This window comes from Equus asinus, chromosome 12 (genome assembly GCF_041296235.1).
Source record: "Equus asinus isolate D_3611 breed Donkey chromosome 12, EquAss-T2T_v2, whole genome shotgun sequence".
Taxonomy (NCBI): domain Eukaryota; kingdom Metazoa; phylum Chordata; class Mammalia; order Perissodactyla; family Equidae; genus Equus; species Equus asinus.
Genome location: NC_091801.1, coordinates 82,211,240 through 82,230,666, shown reverse-complemented (window position 1 = coordinate 82,230,666; position 19,427 = coordinate 82,211,240). Strand labels below are relative to the sequence as shown.

The 19,427-nt window shown below is 45.3% G+C and overlaps 1 protein-coding gene across 1 annotated transcript in view; it reads left to right on the top strand.

Moving 5' to 3' along the window:
- AGO2 (argonaute RISC catalytic component 2) overlaps positions 1-19,427 on the top strand; it is a 106,923-nt gene that overhangs the window by 55,325 nt on the left and 32,171 nt on the right. The window contains exons 3-4 of the mRNA XM_044781122.2: positions 11,210-11,330; positions 17,517-17,698. Coding sequence (XP_044637057.2) covers positions 11,210-11,330; positions 17,517-17,698 — 303 coding nt within the window. The remainder of the gene's footprint in view (positions 1-11,209; positions 11,331-17,516; positions 17,699-19,427) is intronic.

The window sequence follows — 19,427 nt, the reverse complement described above, 5'->3', positions numbered from 1 at the left end:
GTGGAGTCATACAGAGATTGTCTTTCTCTATCTGGCTTATTTCACTTAACATAATACCCTCAAGGTCCGTCCATGTTGTTGTGAATGGGACGATTTTATCCTTTTTTATGGCTGAGTAGTATCCCATTGCGTATATACACCATATCTTCTTTATCCAATCATCACTTGATGGGCACTTAAGTTGGTTCCACGTCTTGGCTATTGTAAATAATGCTGCAATGAACATAGGGGTGCATGGGACTTTTGGAATTGCTTGTTTCAAGTTTTTTGGGTAGATACCCAGTAGTGGGATGGCTGGGTCATATGGTATTTCTATTTTTAATTTTTTGAGAAGTCTCCATACTGTTTTCCATAGTGGCTACACCAGTTTGCATTCCCACCAGCAGTGCATGAGGGTTCCCTTTTCTGCACAACTTCTCCAACGTTTGTTACTTTTTGTTTTGGTTATTTTTGCCATTCTAATGGGTGTAAGGTGATATCTTAGTGTAGTTTTGATTTGCATTTCCCTGATGATCAGCGATGAACATCTTTTCATGTGCCTGTTGGCCATCCGTATATCTTCTTTGGAGAAATGTCTGTTCACGTCTCCTGCCCATTTTCGTCTTGAATTAGTTTCTGTGTATGCTGTGAGGTAAGGGTCTGTTGAAAGACTTATCTTTCCCAATTGATTTACCTTGGCACCTTTGGGGGAAAAAATCAATTGATTTTCAATTTCTACTAGAAAGCCCCTGGGAGTTTTTCATTGCAATTGCTTTGACTCTGTAGATAAATTTGGGGAAAATTGACATTTGAATCTTCCTGTCCATAAACACAGTACATTCTCCATTTATTCAGGTCTATTTTTGTCTCAGCAGTTATTATAATTTTCAATGTAGAGGTCTTTCATTTTATTTATTCTTAAGTATGTTAGGTCTTTGATGTTCTTATAAATTGTGTTTTAAATTCTCATTTTCTAGGAGAGAGTGACTGCTAGTGAGTATGGGGTTTCTTTTAGGAATGATGAAGATGTTCTAAACTTAGATTGTGGTGATAGATGCAAAACTCTGTGAATATACTAAAATAGTTCAATCGTACACTTGAAATGGGTGAATTTTATGGTATGTGAATGATACCTCAAAAAGATGTTAAAAGTTTGTTCATTATTTTTGGGTAAACTTTTTTCTTTCTTTCTTTCTAGTTTTTAATGCATTTTATTTCTTTCATTTGTCTTATTGCGGTGGCTGAGAAATCTGGTATGAATAATGTTGAATATACATGGTAAAAGCAGATATCCTTGCCTTGTTCCCAATCTTATGGGGGAAGCATTCATTGTTTTATCTATAAAATATTATTATATTAGTTGTAGGATTTTTGTAGAGGCCCCCTTATCAGGCTGAGGGTGTTCCTTTCCTAATTTGCTGAGAATTATCTTCATCATTGGATGTTAAATTCTGTCAGATGCTTTTTCTCCATCTATTGAGGAGATCATGTAGTTCCCCCCCCCATTAATGAGGTGAATTTTGTTGTGTTTTTTGATGTTCAATTAGCTTGAATTTCTGAGAGTCATGATGTGTTGTTTTACACATTTCTTTTGTCATGATATATTATTTTTATATTTTGCTGGGTTTAATTCATTAGTGTTATGTTGTGAATTTTTGTGTCTGTGCTCCTGAGGGAAATTGTCTATAGTTTTCTTGTTAGGTTTTGATATCAGGGGTATGTGGCATTGTAAAGTAAGCTGGGAAGGGTTCCTTCCTCCTCTGTACTGGAAGAATCAAGTATGTCAGTTGTGGTGGTTTGCATCTTTCAAGGAATCTATCATTTCATGTAAGTTGTTGAATTTATTGGCATAAAATTATTATGGTGTTATTTCAGTGTCCGTAGGACCTATAGTGAAAGCCCTTGTTTCATTCCTGATATTTTCAAGTTGTGTTTTCTTTTGTTGCCCTTGATCAAGTTTGCTAGGGGTTAATCAGTTACATTCATCTTTTCACAGAAACAGCGTTTCACTTTGTTGACTTTTCTCTTTTGTTTGCTGATTTCCCCCCCCTTCTTCTTCTCTGATCTTTATTATTTTCTTTCCTTCTACTTACTTTGAGTTTAGATCATCAATTTTAAACCTTTCTTCTTTTCCAACCCATTTGTTTAAGGCTGTGAATTTCCCTCTGAGCCTGATTTTAGGTATAACCCATAAGTTCTGGTACATTTTAATTTTCATTCGGTTTAGAATATTTTCTCATTTTCCTGTGAATTCTTCTTTAATCCTTGGTTTTGTTTTGTTTTGTTTTTTTTTTTTAGAAATGTGTTGTTCAATTTTTAACTCTTTGGAGTTTTTTTTTTTTTTTGATAGCCTGTTGTCATTGATTGCTGATAATTCCTTTATGATTAGAGAACACACTCTGAAAGATTTCAATTGTTTGAAACTTATTGGGACTTATTTTGTGGCTAAGTATGTGATTTATCTTGTTAAACATTCCTCATACACTTGAAAAGAATGTGTATCTGGAGTTGTTGAGTGTGGGCATCTATCAATATCAGATGGAGTTGGTTGATAGTATTATCCCAGTCCTTTAGAGGTGTACCTCCAGGATTTTGTGGGTCCAGTTTCAGGCCACTGTAATAATGCGCATCACATGAATTTGCTGGTTTCCCAGTGCATATAAAAGTTACGTTTACACTATACTATAGTCTATTAAGTGTGCAATAGCATTATGTCTAAAAAAAAAGTACCTTAATTTAAAAAGTACTTTATTGCTAAAAAAAAAAATGGTAACCATCATCTGAGCCTTCACTGAGTCATAGTCTTTTTGCTGGTGGAGGGTCTTGTTAAAAACACATATCTGCATTGAGTCTGTGATTTTTAAAAAATCTTCTCCTCTTTTTTCAGTTTGGATAATCTTTATTGATCTGCCTTCAAGATCACTTTACTCTTTTTTGTTTGTAGTTTCTAATCTTCTGTGGTAATCATCCAATAAATTTTTTTCATTTAGATTTTGTGCTTTTCAGTTTTAGAATTTGCTTTTTTTGTTTTGTTTTTGTTTTTTGCTGAGGAAGATTTGCCCTGAGCTCTAAGTGACGTGGCTATACAGGATGGTCATGTTTGGAAACATAGATTTAAATTATTTTATTGTATAATGCAACTTAATAGCAAATCATTTGCTACGTTTTCACGCATGTTCCTCTTTTTGTATGTGAGCTGCTGCCACAGCATGGCCACTGACAGACGAGGGGTGCAGGTCCTTGGCTGGGAACTGAACCTGGGCCGCTGAAATGCAGCACACCGAACTTAAACAACGAGGCCACTCGGGCCAGCCCGCATTTGGTTCTTTTTTGTAGTTTACATTCTCTGCTGAAATTTCTCATCTGTTCACTCATTGTTCCCATCTTTTTCTTGATGACCTTGAATGTATTTATAGTAATACATGTGCAGTATAGCAGTCCTTGTCTGCTAATTACAACATATGGATCATTTCAGGGTCTGTTTCTATTGGCAGGTTTTACCTTAGATTGCACATCACCTTTTCTTGCCTATTCACATGCGTAGTGTTTGTGTTAGCAAAACCCATGTGCTAGCATCTTGACTTAGTCCTTCCATCTCCAGCCATGCTACCAACCAGCTAACGTTTATGAAACCTCCACTCGTGTGATAGGTACTGCGCCATTGGGAGATGTTGGGGACAAGATAGACTCAGTTCCTGTCCCCAGTGGGGAAACTAGAGTCACACCAGCGATTAGCAGTACTCAGAGTCAGTGCTGGTAGAGAGAAGCTGAGAGTGGAATGGGAAGACAGAAGAAGCACGCTGAGTTCATGCTGTGTTCTGTCCCCTGGGAGTAACTCTGTCAAGACAGTCCTTAACACCACATCCCCTTACCTATTTCTCCTTCCACTGCAATCTCTGTTAAAGCAAAGACAGTATCTTAATTCTGAGTTCCCAAAACCTTGTGCAATGCATGTGGCAGACGTTTAATAAATTCAACCCTAGGACTTTGTGCAAGGCCGAGAGAAAAATGCCACCTACGTTCAATATGATGAGTCATAATGAATCCTAGCTGAATGTGTCCTCAATCTCTGGTGGTACAATCGATCACCCTTTACTGAGTGGCTGCGTAGGAGAGTTTCAATATAAGGCAAGGTCCCTCTTCTCAGGATGCTTCCAGTATCATTGTGGGTACAGAGATAGTGACACAGAATAGCTAGTGCCCTGTGCTGGTCTAGATCGTGTAGGCCTTGCCACCAGTACTAGGAAACCTAGCTGGTGGGTCGAAATTAGCAGCACTCTACCTAGAAGCACAGGATGAGCTAGGACTGCAAGAAGAATTGTGCTCCTTATCTTTCAACTGCCCTTTCCTTCTTGTTCCTCTTGAGCTCTGTCAAGTGGCCCCAGGAGAACACTGCGGAAGTGATCACTCTGTGCCCGGGGTGGGGTGGGTGCAGTGCAGCGTGACTGTGTTGGTTGCAGCCTGTATATTTACTTTGGGCACCGTCCGCCGAAGGGAGTGGACGTTGGTCCAGACTTTTAGAAGGTGGTTTGGTGTATATATTAAAATTCAAATAGTATATATACCCTTTGACTTCACCAATTCTATTTCTAAGTATTTATCCCAAAGAGATATATACAAAGATGTCTAATATTGTGATGGCAAAAAAAAAAAAAAAAGAAAGAAAAAAAGAAATTATCTATATGTCAACCAGTAGGGGTGGTTAAATAAACATACTGTGGAGTACTGTGAAACTGTCGACAGCAATGAAATGGAGCTTCACAGTAGGAACACCAATTCTGGAAACAGACAACTGTGTTGTGTGTGGTTTATTAATGTTATGTTACAGTCATGATACAATGACATCTCTGTTTCTGGACTCGATGGCCATTCTGTGTACAGTTACAAGGAAAGGTCTCAAAGACATGTAGCAGGAAAACAGCAAGCTCCAGAAACGTGTGTTTGATGTCATACGTTTAAAACATAATAATACATTGTATTTCTTTTTTTTTTCCCCCAAGATTGACACTTGAGCTAACATCTTTTGCCAGTTGTCTTTTTTTTCCCCTTCTCCCCAAAGCCTCCCAATACATAGTTGTATATTCTACTTGTGGGTCCTTCTGGTTGTGCTGCGTGGGACGCCGCCTTGGCATGGCCTGATGAGCGGTACCATATCCACACCCAGGATCCGAACCGTGAAACCCTGGACCGCCAAAGCAGAGTGCGGGAACTTAACCACTTGGGCATGGGGACGGCCCCCATATTTCGTTTTTCTGTACCTACATATTTATGTAAATGTGTGGGTTTGAAAATGAAAAGGTCCCCTCTGAGAAGAGGATTGAGATGAGTAGGTAGTCTAGACAGGCTTTCAGCATTATCTGCATTTGAAATTTACAATGAAAATGTATTAATGTAAAACCTGTGTAATTAGAAATTAACAGAAGAATGTATTTTGGGTGTCCGGCCTGAGAATTACGTTTAGTAAAGGTGTTCGTGCAGGAAGCCACACTGCCATAGTCCAGGAACTAGCATTTCTGTGGTCAGACTTGATTTAAAGAAGGAGCTAAACACCAGAACTCAAGGAATAACAGATCCCCAGGTGTCCTCCCAGCCATCCCTGAGCAGTTGCTGAGGAGCAGCTAGTCAAGTCAAGTCCCTGGGGCTGGATGGAGGGGATGGGGAGTTGGTGTTAATGAGTATGGGGCTTCCATTGGGGAATTAGAAAAAGTTCTGGAGATGGACGGTGTGATGGTTGTACAACAATGTGAATGTACCTAATGCCACTGAACTGTATGTGTAAAAATGATTGAAATGGCAAATTTCGTTAGTTATTTTACTACAGTTAAAACAGAGAGAGAGCTAGGAAGGGGGGAAGGGGAGTGGGAGGGAGAGACGGAGGAAAGACGGTAGGTAGGTAGCACAGTTGGTGGGTAGGTTGCTGGCCGGTCCCTGGGAGTTGATCTGGGTCAATGGAGGGAAGGGACCTCCGTGTTTTAGAATTAGTTTCCATCCTATCATAAAAATTCAGCAGCATGATCCCTGTTTATGTTTTGCACAAGACACTACCAGGTGGTAGCACCTCCACGCCCGTGAGAGGGGGCTGCTTTCTCTCACTTCCGGTGGTGAGCAGGATTCCCTTGTCGTTGTCCATCAGGGTGACTCCTAGCTGTAAGGATTGAACAGCTTCCTTCTTTCAGCAAATATTTACTGAGCCCCAGCTGTGTGCCACACTCTGCTGGGTGCTGGGTGTTCCTGGAGAAGACATGACTCCTGCCTCCTGCCTCCGAAGAGCCCACAGCCAGGTGTGAGTGTAGTCATGCCAACAGGTGGATTCACCTTAGGATAGTAAGCATTAGTGTAGACGAACGTGTAAGTGGCCTGGGCTCCATTTTATTGCTTTGAATACTAGACGCCTAGTCACCTCAGCACACGTTTTTGAAAAGTATGCTCTGTCCTCTCTTCTGCTACTTCTGTCAGAAACAAAATGGCCGTGTGTCCGCGGGTCTTTTTCTGGGCTCTCTATTCTGTTCTGAGGTCTGCTTGTCTGTCCTGCTCCAGCACCACGCTATCCCTATCTGTCGCCGCAGCTTTCGTACGCCCACCTTCTTCCTCTTCAAGAGTGCACCAGCTAGCCTTCGTCCTTCATATTTCCAAATACGTTTTAGAATTAGTTTATTAAATTACATCGAATAAAAATAACCCCGTCTGGATTTTTATTGGGATTGAAGGAATGGGTTTGTTGGGGGAGAACTGGATATTTCAGTCCATGAATATGGTATATTAGTTGGTGGTTTTGTTTTTTAACGTCTTATGGTGTTTCCAACTCCCAAATGCAAGATTGTGTATGCCGCTTGGAACTGGTTATCCCCATCCATTTTTCCCTGCACATTTGACTCTGCGTGCATCCACTCTGCGCTGTAACCTGCTTACACTGCTGCGGTTAGGAAGTACCATACTGGTTTGGCTGCTTTTCTGCAATCTCAGGGTAGAGAGGGGCGGTAGAGGGTGGGACTTTCTTGCTAGAAGCTGGGAAAAGGAGAAAGGGGAGGTTAATGTACAGGGTGTCCATTGATTTCTGGAACATGTGTGAAAACGTAGCAAATGATTTGCTATTAAGTTGCATTATACAATAAAATAATTTAAATCTATGTTTCCAAATATGACCATCCTGTATAGCCAAATCACTTAGAAATTCCTCTGCTGTTCTAAGAAACTTACATCAGAGTGGCTACAAGATTGTCTCTTAGGAAAAGAAAAAATGTGACTCCATGTTTACTGCTGGAAACCAAAGCTTTGTGGGGAATCTTAGTCTTACGGAGAGATGGGGAGGACGGGGCAGCACGCACACCTGTATGCTTGGTTCCCAGCCCCTTTCTACATTCCCTTTCTGCATGAGACTCAGTTTCCAGGGGCTTTATCACTGAAATAGATTTATTTGATGGTTGACTTTGCTCTTCTGGGCTCTTTATCCAAAAGCCTCACCTCCTGCGTCCCTCCCCTGAAAACATATAATGAATGAATGAATGAGCCAATGAATGAATAAAGACTTAGTACTAGGAACGAATGTGTGCATTTGTTCAGGAAATATTTGTGGAGCATCCACTGTGTGCTGGGCCCTGCAGTTACCCAGATGACAAAGCAGGGGCTCTGTCTTCATGAAGGGGGCAGTGTTTGTGGATTTTCAACAAATACAGCCCTAATTGTCCACCAATAACGGCAGTTTTTTCTCCTTTACAATGCTTCTCCCTTTTTTTGACCCTACTTTGGTGACCATGGCCTGCAGCCCAAGATTGAACAGAAGTGGCGAGAGCAGCAATTTTGTTTTATTGTGAATCCCAGAGGGAAATCTCTACCAGATTAAGGACTTTCCTGTCTGTTCCTGGTTTGCTAATTAAAAAAAAATGTGAACGGATGTTGAATTTTATTAAATTTTCCACATCTTTGAGATTATCATAATTTAAAATTTTTTTACATTTGATTTTTAAAATATAAATCAACTTTATTGAGATATAATTATATACGACAAAATATATCCATTTTAAGTATACAGTTATATGAGCTTTAAATGTATGCACTTGTGTAATAGCCACTTCAATCAAGGTGTAGAACATTCTGATGACCCCAAAGTTCCTTCTTGCCCCCTTGCAGTTAATCTTCTCATCCTCTGCCCCGAGGCAGCCACTGAAGTCCCTCCTGTCATTGTAGATTAGTTTTTGCCTGTTAGAGAATTTCATATAAATGGAATTATACAGTATGTTCTGCTTTATATCTGGGTTTTTCCCCTGTGCATGTTTTTAAAATACAACCATCGTGTTGCCTGTACTAATAATTCATACAATAGAATACCAGCATTCCATTGTAAGGTCATCCTATCGTTTGTCTGTTCACCGGTAGATGGACCTTGAAGTGGTTTCCAGGTTGGGACTGTTGTAAACATTTGCACACAAGTGTTGATGTGGTTGTGTGTATTCATCTCTCTTGTGTAATTACCAGGTACTGGAAGATGGTATGGTAAACATATATTGATCTTATAAGAAATGACCAAACGTTTTTTTCTCCAAAGTGATTGTATCATTTTACATTCCCAGCAGCAATGTGTGAGAGTTCGTTGTCCCCGTCTGCCTCTTGCCCTTCACCAACCCTGGGTATGGTCGGACATCATAATTTTAGCCATTCTGGTGGGTGTGTGGTGGTGTCTCTTGGTGGTTTTATTAGCATTTCCCTGATGGCTAATCATGAGCATCTTTTCATGTGCTTATTGGCCATTTGTGTATCTTCTTTTGCAATGTGCCTGTTCAAATCTTTTACCCATTTTTTAAAATTGGATTATTTGTTTTACTGAGTTGTAAGAATTTTTTTTTGTATATTACGCATGCAAGTCCTTTGTCAGATATATGTGTGTGTGTTTCGAGTATTGTCTGTCAGTCAGTGGCTGGTCTTTTCTTTTTCATAGCGGTATCTTTTAAAGAGTGAAAGTTTTTAATTTTGATGAAGTCAAATTTATTAATTTTTTCTCGTACAATTCACACTGTTTATGTTCAAAGGACTCTTTGTCTATTCCAGGATTCATAAAGATTTTTCTCTGATGTTTTCCTCTAGAAGTTTTATAGCTTTAGCTTTTACTTTTACAGTCTGTTTCACATGAATTACTTTTATCATGTTAAACCTGAACTTTCTGGGTGTCTGCTCATTGTTGATGCAATATATTATATTTAACATGTTGCTGGATTCTCTTTGTTAATACTTTGTTTCTGCATCTGTGTTTATAAGTGAGATTGGCCTGTGATCACCCTGTAGGCGTTGGAAATAAAAGCTTTGCTAGCCTCGTAAAATAAGCTGGGGCATCTGCTCTCTTAATTTCTGTTCACAATAATTTGAGTTTGCTTGGATGATTTGTTCTTTGAATGTGGATGGAACTCTCCAGTAGAGGCATCTGGACCTTGAGTTGACCAAGAAGATGGGGTCCTTGAAGCTTGCTTGGGGAGCAGTGTTCCCGAGACAGCATGTCTTTGTGGCCCGGAGTAGTATATGGAGGCGCAGGTGGGAGTGTGCCCTAGATCTGGTTGGGAACGGCAGAGATGGAGATTGGAGCTGCCCTGGCCATCCTTGGCGCTTCATGCCTGCCCGGGCTGTGATCTCCCTGCTGGTTTCAGAGGCCTGGTGCCTTCCTGGTGGAGCCACCAGAAAAAGTGTTGCCGAGAGGCTGTGTCTGCCCCAGGGTCTCCCCAGGCAGTGGGTGTTTCGGACAGGATTGGCTGGATCCACGGAGACTCACTTCCTGTGACTAGCATGGTTGAAGGTCAACTGGGTAAAGCCAGTTTGAACGAGGAAATCCTTTTTAGGACAGCTTTCCTCGTATTCTGGGAAAGGAATGGAATGAATTTCTGGTTCTTGCTTCCTGAAAGATGACCAAGACTCTTCCCCAGAGAGAGACCCTTACAGCAAGGCAGAGCTCGGATCTCACCCCGGGGGCATCTTTCCCATGTCCTTCCCCTGTCCCCACTTCTTTCCCTGCTATCGGAATCATCGCTCCCTCTTTACTGCCTCCCCTGAGCTGCTGTTCCCTGATAACAACTGAGATTTTGAGCCTCTAACAGTCTGTTTGCTATCAGTCCTCTGCATGTTTCCTTTGGGGGCCAGGCAGGCCTCCCAGCTTGTCCTTTGTGTATTTTATTGGGCACTGTGTATAAGAAGAGTCAGGTATTTGGGGAGTTGAATCGAAATGCCTCAAAAACTACCCCTAAATGCTGGCAGGGATGTGCTAAGTGAGGCTATCCTGGGGCAGAGAAGTGCAGAGAGGGCAGGTGGGCGAGCATTGCTCTTACCTGAGCCTTGGAGCCAGCAGGATGGTTGAGCTGCCTCTGGTCATCCCAGAGCATGTTTCTGTGTGCCTCTCTGCTGAGCCATGGGCAGGCAGGCCAAGTCGGGGAGGCGCCCCGGGCGTGCCGGGCTTATGCAGCGCTACCACGGAACGGTTTCTTTGTGTTCATTGGGGTTCTGCTGCTGTAATGTCTGAGGAGCAAACAGCAGTAAAATCGCAGACACTTAGAGCAACAAACATCCGTTTCAAGCTCAAGGCAAGCGAGCTGTGGTTTGACTGTGCCAGCTGGGTCAGGCTGGACTTAGGCTTTGAGTCAAGTTCAAGGTCTTTGTTCTGGAGCCCAGACTGAAAAGGCAGCAGTAACCAGGGTCGTTCTTACAGCAGATCCCAGGAGCACAGGAAGCCAAGCCAATGACACAGACCCCCAGGAGAGCCTCTGCTTAGATCGCGTTCTCTGACCTTGCCAAAGTGGCCAGAGCAAGGCCCACGGCCCAGCTGACGGCCGAGCCAGCACCTGATGTCCACCGAGTGGGGACTGGAACTGTGTGCATGGGCTGGTGGCCCTGCAAAGTCACAGCAAAGTGCATGGTGTCTAATCCCACAGCTCCAGGAACAGTCATCCCATCCGTTCTAGTCTTCTCTTCGGTGCCTCCGGGAATTTCTGAAAGCATCTATTATCTGCTGTGTGTAGCATGCACAGTGCCTGGCGTGGAGGAAGTTCTCTGATGTTTGAGTGACTAAACCAACAAGCATAGAAACCCACTGAAGGTTCCAGTTTGATTCTTTATAGAAGAAAGTTGAAAGTCTTGCTACTAAAAGGAGCCATAGATCTTATAAAATTGCTTATAAACCAATGTCAGAAGAATGTCATCCTCATATACCATTTCTCTGATTTTATTGACATTTTTCTCAAATTCTGCCTTGTTTCAGGGAAATAGTGGAACATATGGTCCAGCACTTTAAAACACAGATCTTTGGGGATCGGAAACCAGTGTTTGATGGAAGAAAGAACCTCTACACGGCGATGCCCCTCCCAATCGGGAGGGATAAGGTAAATCTGCAGAGATGCGTTTGACTCAAACAATATGCAGTGAAGTAAAATTCAAGCGTGTTGTTAAGTTAATTATTCCTCTTGTCACATACTAAATCATTTCACCTAGGAGAAAAGAGCCACTAACTGACTATGTGCTTCATCCTGAGATCCATAAAAACTACTTTTCGGGTGTTGTGGTTTTCAACGATAGAGGGTTAACTTGTCTGGCTGGGTTCAGAGATGGGAGTCGAGAACTTCTTGAAACCACTAAACTTTTAAATGTAAAATGCACGTGTGCACGCACGTGCCACAAACCACCACCAGACAGGAGCCCGGGTTACGTGGTGGGATTATAAAGACGCACGGAGAAGCCTGTCCCTATAGGTGTAGATGCGTGTGATAGTGGCAGTAAAACAAAGCTAACATCTGCTGTAGCCTGTGATTCATCTGAAATAATAATCATGATAATTAGTCAACCTAGGAGTAGTGGCTGTATTAAAGTGTCGCCGTTTCTTATTGTGTTTATCCTTATCATGACTTTATTTAAAAAGTAATAAAATTTCTGCCTAGAAGTTGTCACTTCTTGGCACATCTTTCGACAAATGGGCTGCTCTATGGTGATGATGGGTGTTGTTTATGTTAGAAGAGCAGAGACTCAGCTCAGAAATAATCTTCACACAAACTTAAAACAAAACAAAACTCTCGTAACCTAACAACCATCCCACTGAGAACAGAAAAGCCGACGCCCTTTGAGCACGACCTACACAGTCAGCTTCTTAAACCACCGGGTCCCCGAGCGGCAGCAAGCTCCGCGCTTCCAGGGCCTCCGGCTGCTGTCCTGCGACCTGCAGGTTCTCTACGGCATTCTGGGTTTTTGCTTTTTTGCATTTTAATGATAATTTATTATTATTATTATTTTTAGAGATCTCAATTAGGCCTGTTCATTTTGTGTTTGGAAGGAAATTATCACTTTTTTTAAATGTTCAGGTGTTCATGTAGGTTGTGATTACCAAATGTGGATAATATTATGAACCTGGATTTGGCTTTTAATTTTAGTTCTGCCTCTAGAATCCAGTTGTGATGGGGAAGATAAAACTTCCGTTGTCCTGTTAGCCTTTCTTGACCACACCATTTACATGAGTCCTGGATATATCAGGCATTTTCAGACTTCCCGTTTGCAATTCCCCTTTCTTCTTCTCCTTTTTTAAATAAGTTTCACGTGTACATTATAATTCGACTTCTGTGCACACTACAGTGTGCTCACGACCAAAGTCCCGAATGCCCATCACCCTGCAGTTGACCCCCTTCCCCCATTTCGCCTCCCTCCGCCCCCCACCCACTCTGGTAACCACCAGTTTGTTCTCTGTATCTGTGTGTTTGTTTTGTTTTGTTTGTCCATTTATTTTGGTTTTTTCCTAGTCCACATATGAGTAAATCTTATAGTATTTGTCTTTCTCTGTCTGACTTTTTAATGATAATCTTAAAATGACTAGGCTCATTTCGCCCATCTGGGTGGCCAGCAGACCGGGCAGTCTTAGGGCCCAGGAGTACAGCTCGGAATTGCCGTGCTCTGATAAGAGTAGAGTAATTAGGGCTGAGGGAAGGCCGGGTGGTGATAAGGCCTCTGTACCAACCTGACTCTCGGTGATTCCGAGAGATAACAGTGGCACACAGCTGGGCATTGCCGGGCACAGGTGGCTGACATCCATGTTCTGAATTAGAGCAGGTCCTGAGACCAATACTCCTGTTGGCTGAGTAGGATCACCCCTTGCAAATCAGCAGGCTGGGCATTTGAAATGTAATGGTTATAAAGATTGTGTTTAATTTGCACATTTGTTTAAAGTTGTACAAGAAAAAAAAGTATAAGGAGTTTATTCACAGTTTTGTTTGTAGTATTTATAATTAGATGCTAGGAGGGACATAGGAGTATTTTTCTTCAGAAGGGGTGGGCGAGTCAGTAGGGTATTAGAATTTGAAACATGTCCTTGTAGAAGTTATGACAGCCTCCGGGGTAAAAATAGATCCGATTCCAGTCCTTGCTTTGCCCTTGCTCGTGGTGGGACCTTGGGTAAGCCGCCTTACCTTGCCAGGCCTCAACAGCTGCACCTATGAAATGGGGAGGTTGTATAGAGACTGCCTCCCAGGGTCCTTGTGAGAAGTGAATGAATGAATGCGTAGACCCCAAGAAGAGCTGCTCCGCTTTCAGTGTGCTTCCTGCCTGCGTCCCTCTGTTAAAATGCAGGTTCTGAAGAGTCGACGTTTCTAACCAGCCTGCAGGTGATGCCCGTGTTGCTGGTCCCACATCATACTTTGAGTTGTCAGGGTTTTAAGTATCTAATTACAATGCCTGGGACATGTACACACTTAGCACATATTAGTGGTGACCGTCACCGGTCTAAGGCATCCATGCTGTCATCCTCACCCACGTTTTTCTGGGGTGCCCAGATGCCCTCAGTAGCCCTTCATACCTACTGCCCAACACCTAGTGGGCGCTCAGTGTCTCTTAAATTCTTTTTCCGATGAACTTAGAGAACCTCCCCAAAGCCACAGTGTTTGGTTAGCATGGGGACTCCTAATTGCAGACCAGTCCTTCCAGTCACTTTTAAAATTTTGTCAAATATTCATGATATGCAGAAATTAATCTCTTCCATTTGAGAGCTAATATGTTACTCTTCTCTGTTCCCATACATTCACATCTTGTAGCAAAGTGTCCTCTTTTCGTTACTGTTTCTTTTACGTTTGCTCTTTTTTTCTGGGAAGTACTTTCCTTTGTATCATGGGCTCTTCTGTGGTAAGAGAGAAAATCCTTTAGTGCCCCATTAACCCTGTGTCTGCTAGCAGCTGGATGGCAGGTGGCTCTCGTCCAGGTCTCTGCACACAGAAAGTGTCCCATGTCCATGCCCTTACTCACAGAAGGCAGCTCTTGTCATCTACTCTTAATCTCCCCTACTGACGTAGTAGATCAGCCGCCTTAATTCCAGCCCCTGCTGGAAGGAGAGCTCCTCTGTCAGGGCTGAAAGAGCCTGTGACCCAGACCAGCCCCTCACTTCTCAGAACAGGAGACTGAGGAAGTTGTACGAGTCGCTCACAATTTTGGGCTGAACTCCTCGGTCTTCTTCAGCAGTAACGTGACATGATTTGCACGGTTGGAATGTGTGTCATTTGTTGTTCCTGGCGCTGGGGCCAGCCCTGGGCCTCCCCTCGGCAGATCCACAGCTGCCTGCAGCCAGTTTTTCTGTTTATTCAGGGAGGGCGTTGGCGCCTCCTTCCTAGAAGGAAGCGGCCTGTTAGGCCAGATGCAAACTTGAATCCCTAACAGACCCTGCGTGGAAGGCGTTCACCGTGGGGGAAGACAGCCTTGCACAGTATTCGCTGCACAGCACTCCTGCCTGTTCACCCAGCGTCCTAGATCAGGCGTCCCAGGGCCGCGAGCGCCCAGCCAGTGACTGCTGGCCTGAAATGACAGGCGTTGGGGATTCTGAGCAGGGCAGTGAAGTTTCTCCTCTTGGAGGCTCAGCAGGTTTGAGGGGAGGGCAGAGGTGGCATGGGGCAGGGAGCCCTCCTTGGGTGACACACGGGTGGAGGGTCTGCTCAGCCTTATCTGCTCTTCTTTGGGACCGCCCTTCTGCCTTTTGGAGCTGAGGGTCCCTCCAGCGAAAGTGCAGCCTTTGTCAAGATGTCTCGAACCCAGCCGGCCCGGGTCAGAGGTGCTCAGCAAGTGTTGCTCACACCTGACAGCAGCCGCCTCCTGTCCCTGCTGGTGTCACCTATCGAGAGTGACTGAACTCCCAGCGAGACTGTGAGTTTTGTCCAAAATAATTTGGAGGGGCGACAATTTGCTTTTCAGAGACATTCATTGCTGTGCAAAGTCACAGAAGGTCTTCAATGTCAGCTCCCTGTGCACATTTAAAGCAAGATGTGACCTGCATGTCCCCACTGGAAGGGCCCGTGACGTGGGGCCTGCCAGCTGTGGTGCTGGCATGGGCTCCTCATATAGGCCCCAGGGAGAGCCACCTCAGGGTTGGGACAAGTGTGGTGGCCCCAGGGACCTGCTAGTGCTGTCACTCCTTCCTTAGGAACAGGTGACAGCCAGTTTATGGGGCCTTGTCCCACACAACAGCCGTTTTGGACAAGAAAGCCCTATTGAAACACAGCTGCTCTCGATGCGTTCTCTCCTGGCTCCGTACACAGCTTCTTTGTGTTCTTTGCAGGGCTGTTTCCCTTTCCTTTGCTTCCTAGCTGTGTAGCAGCACCAAAACAGGGCTATTCCCGTCACAGTTCTAATTCTGTCCCCCTGGTGCCTTTCAGACAGAGGGAGTTGAGTGTAGCTTTGGTCTGTCTGGAGAGATTGAATTTCACAGCTGTCTCGCCATTTTCCAGGCCCCGGACTAGTGCTGTTAGCTGATATTTCAGTGTCCATGTTCAGAAGATGGCCGTTGTACCCTTCCAGTGTCACAGACAGCTTTTTATGGGTGCTGGCATCCTCGGTTGGCACACGCACTCTGTGAGGCAGGCAGGCTGCCCTCTTGTCCCATATGTACGGACGGGGCCTGATGGAGCCAACTGCCCACAGTGAGACCATGGGAGGTTACAGAGCTGGGAGCCCCCGTGTCCCATGGATCTCCAGTCCGTGGCCTTTGGATGCTGCGTTGTTGGGACCAAGAGCCTTAGGCTGTTGAGAGATTGAAGCGTCTTGGTATGCAGACTGACTCTGCTGGCCAGTAGCCCAGACAGACATGAGGACTGTTCTCAGGCTTGTGTCACAGCTGGCGCCCAGTGCCACCCTGCCCGTGCAGTGTGACATTTCATTTGAAATCTCCATTTTCCCTAAACTGTTAGATAGGCATACCAGTCAGCGTCTCAAGACGCTGTGCCTGGCAGAGAACATTGTAGAGCCCCTTGTGGGGGCCAAGAGGAGGCCGGACTAGAAACTTTAAAAACATAAGTATCTTTTGCTAAAGGAAAATATGTCCTTCTGAATCCCCCCTAGTTTGATTACAGAGGCATTTTTGAAGGATGGCGTTAACAAGCATCCTCTTAGTTACCAGTGACAGAATTGTTCCTCAGGTACACCCGGTGCTGTTGGGTAGGATTGTACGCGATTAGGCTGAAAGCGCCTGCTGTGGAGGTTGATGTGTAAGGTGGAAATTGCCTGGCAGTTTCTCCTGTCGTTCCCCCTCCCACCTGTCTGCTGCTGCCGTTTCTGAACAGGTGGGCCCAGTCTCTCCATGCTTCTCTGCTGACGTCAGAGCCAGGTGTCTGCCGGTTCACACTGAAGCTTGAGGCTGTTACAGACCATTGAGCACTCCTGTAAATATTCTGAGGTTCTTCTAAGAATTTTAATTTCTTCCCAGGAAGTTCCGATTTGTCTCGTACTAGTTGAAGCCGTCCTGTCCCTGGTGATGCTGGTCTCCCAGCACTTCCTGCTCAGTGGTGGGGCACAGCTGGTAGGACAGCTCCGGGGAATGGCGCATGGGGGAGCCGGGCGTGTGACGTCCCCACCACCTTCGCGTAGGTACTCTGACCTTCCCCCGTTTTATTGTGAACGTGTTAGTCAGACAGAAGAGTTGAAGGAATCGTAGGATGCACCAGTCTTGATTCTGCATTTGTTAGCGTTTTGCTGTGTTTGCTTTTCCCCGTCTATTCTGAGAAGACTTTTTGTTAATGATTTATTCACTGCATAACTAGCGTATGAACCCTGAAGGGAGCAGAAAGTGCAAACCCCTAGACCCACTACAGCTTTCTCAGTTCCTTTGGAGAAACAGCGAGCTTCCCCTTCCTCTGTCCCAGGAGCAGCCTCAGCCCCATCACCGTCCCCGTCCCCTTCCTCTTCCTCTTCCTGGAGCGCCCTCTTGAGAGGCCGCCCCGGACCCCCAGGCTGAGCAGCTGCCATACAGCTTCCGCCCCGCTCCGGCGTTGCCTCCCCAGGATGCGGTCTCTCGACACTTGCCTCTCCCGGCTGCCACTGCGTACAGCATCGGGCGCAGAGTAAGCACTAAATATCTGTGCAAAGAAGAAATCCTCAGTCAGTGTGCCAGTGGACTTAAAGGGTGTGCACACACCCACACATGTGTGATTGATAAAGGACCGACTGAATTTCCCTAACCTAGGAGTGTTCTGGAAGCTGACCCACCACCTTCGAACCCCCCATTAGCTTCTCAAGAGGGAAGCGTGAATAACCATGTGCTCTGGGTCCCCTCACAGGTGGAGCTGGAGGTTACGTTGCCAGGAGAAGGGAAAGATCGCATCTTCAAGGTGTCCATCAAGTGGGTGTCGTGTGTGAGCTTGCAGGCGTTACATGATGCACTTTCGGGGCGGCTGCCCAGTGTCCCCTTTGAGACGATCCAGGCCTTGGACGTGGTCATGAGGCATTTGCCATCCATGAGGTGAGACCAAAGAACCGGGAGCGTCTGCTTTTGGCCCTGAGGGTCACCTGGAGAATACGACTTCTCTGTCGGTAGAGGAGCTGGTTCTCGGAGGCAGGGTGGTGATGGTGAGAGGGAACTCTGTGACGAAAATAATAGCAGTGCTAACATGGAGAAAAATTTAGTATAGAAATAAATCACCAGAATTCTCAACCTAGCACAAAAAGATTACCTCCCCGTCTTTGAGCACACTGGTGTGTTGTTCTGTCACTCAGCCTGATATTGTGAGCAGTGTCCTGTTCCTCTCTCACCCTCCCACGTGGCCTTGTAATAGTAGAATCATGTTCCAAGTGCCATACTTGCCTGAGCGTCCACCGCCTGCAGAAGCCTCTTGGACCCTAGGTGACACGATGGAGGCTTCAGACTTGTTTTTCCTGTGGGATGACTTTGTTACCACAATTCGCCACGCTTGAACTTGTTGGGAGAGAGGATAGGTGGACACTTCACTGGCTGGTGGCTGGGCAGAGGGCTGCACCGGCCCCTATGTGACAGCCATGTGTGAACAAGGCCAGTTCACTACACCCGGACCTCGGGTTTGTCACCTGGGATGCCTGTTCCTTCCACATTCGTGGCACACAGTAGGGCCTCAGGAACTGTGTGAATGGACAAGCGAAAGAAGGAAAACCTGAATGAAACTCCAACGGCCCTCCATGCTGAGGTCTCCCAGTACCGACCAGAGTGCTAGGGTTTGAGGGGAAGGGAGGCTGCCTTTGGCCCTTTCTACATTAGGAGAAGGCACCATGGGGCACCGCATGAGAGTTTAAAGGGTTCTCAGTCTTCAGACTTGGGTGGGGATGACCAAATGCAGGGCAGGCTGTCACTTCTGGCAGGGCTCCTCCCCAGCCCCTGGCATATAATCTGTCACTGCTTGGAACTATTGATGGGAGCAAGGCGGGTAGGTGCAGAAAAGCACAGTCTAGAAAGGTAGGTGGTACCAAAATGTCGAATACAGATTTTAAATGAATGGCAAGAATCACTGTGATTTTTGTTTTCTGAATTCCTTTGAATTAATTACCATGTTACTTTTGTAATCAGGGGGGAAAGTCTAATTTCATTTTGGAAAAATAACAGAAAAGGGAGCAGGATTAAGACCTAAGCGTAAAGTGAAAAGGGCCGTCTACACTATGCGATTGATAATGCAGCCTATGGGTAGATAATGTCACCACCACGACACGTCTTCCCTTTGGAATCCTTAGTGAGGTTGCATCCCTGGTGACCAGGCACCGTTGGTGCCATTGCAGGGAGACTGTGTCTGCCTCACCCAGATGGCCTCTCACTCTCAGCACACTGCCAATCACTGGCCCTGGAAGGCGCGTGAATCTTCTCACACATCGACCTCACCGTCCCCCGACGCGAGGTCCGAGCTCCTCTCCTCTCACTCCCTGCATGTGGAGCCTATGGTCAGAGGAGCTGAGAGAAACAGGGAATGGATGCCTGGGTACTGCATCTCAGCCTTGTCCCTGGCACAAAGCAGCCAGACTCCCCAAGGCCTGAGGCCGGGCTGGTCCAGCTGCCTCTGTCTTATCGTGGTTGGCGTGCAGCGGACGCTCCTTCCGTCTGCACTTGCTCACCCAACACAGCCCTGTCTACACAGATGCGAAGTGCTGCACAGATACATGCACTAGAGGATGAACAGTAAGCCTTAAGGGGAGAGGACGGTAGGGTCAGAAACACGAGGCAACGCCGGGCA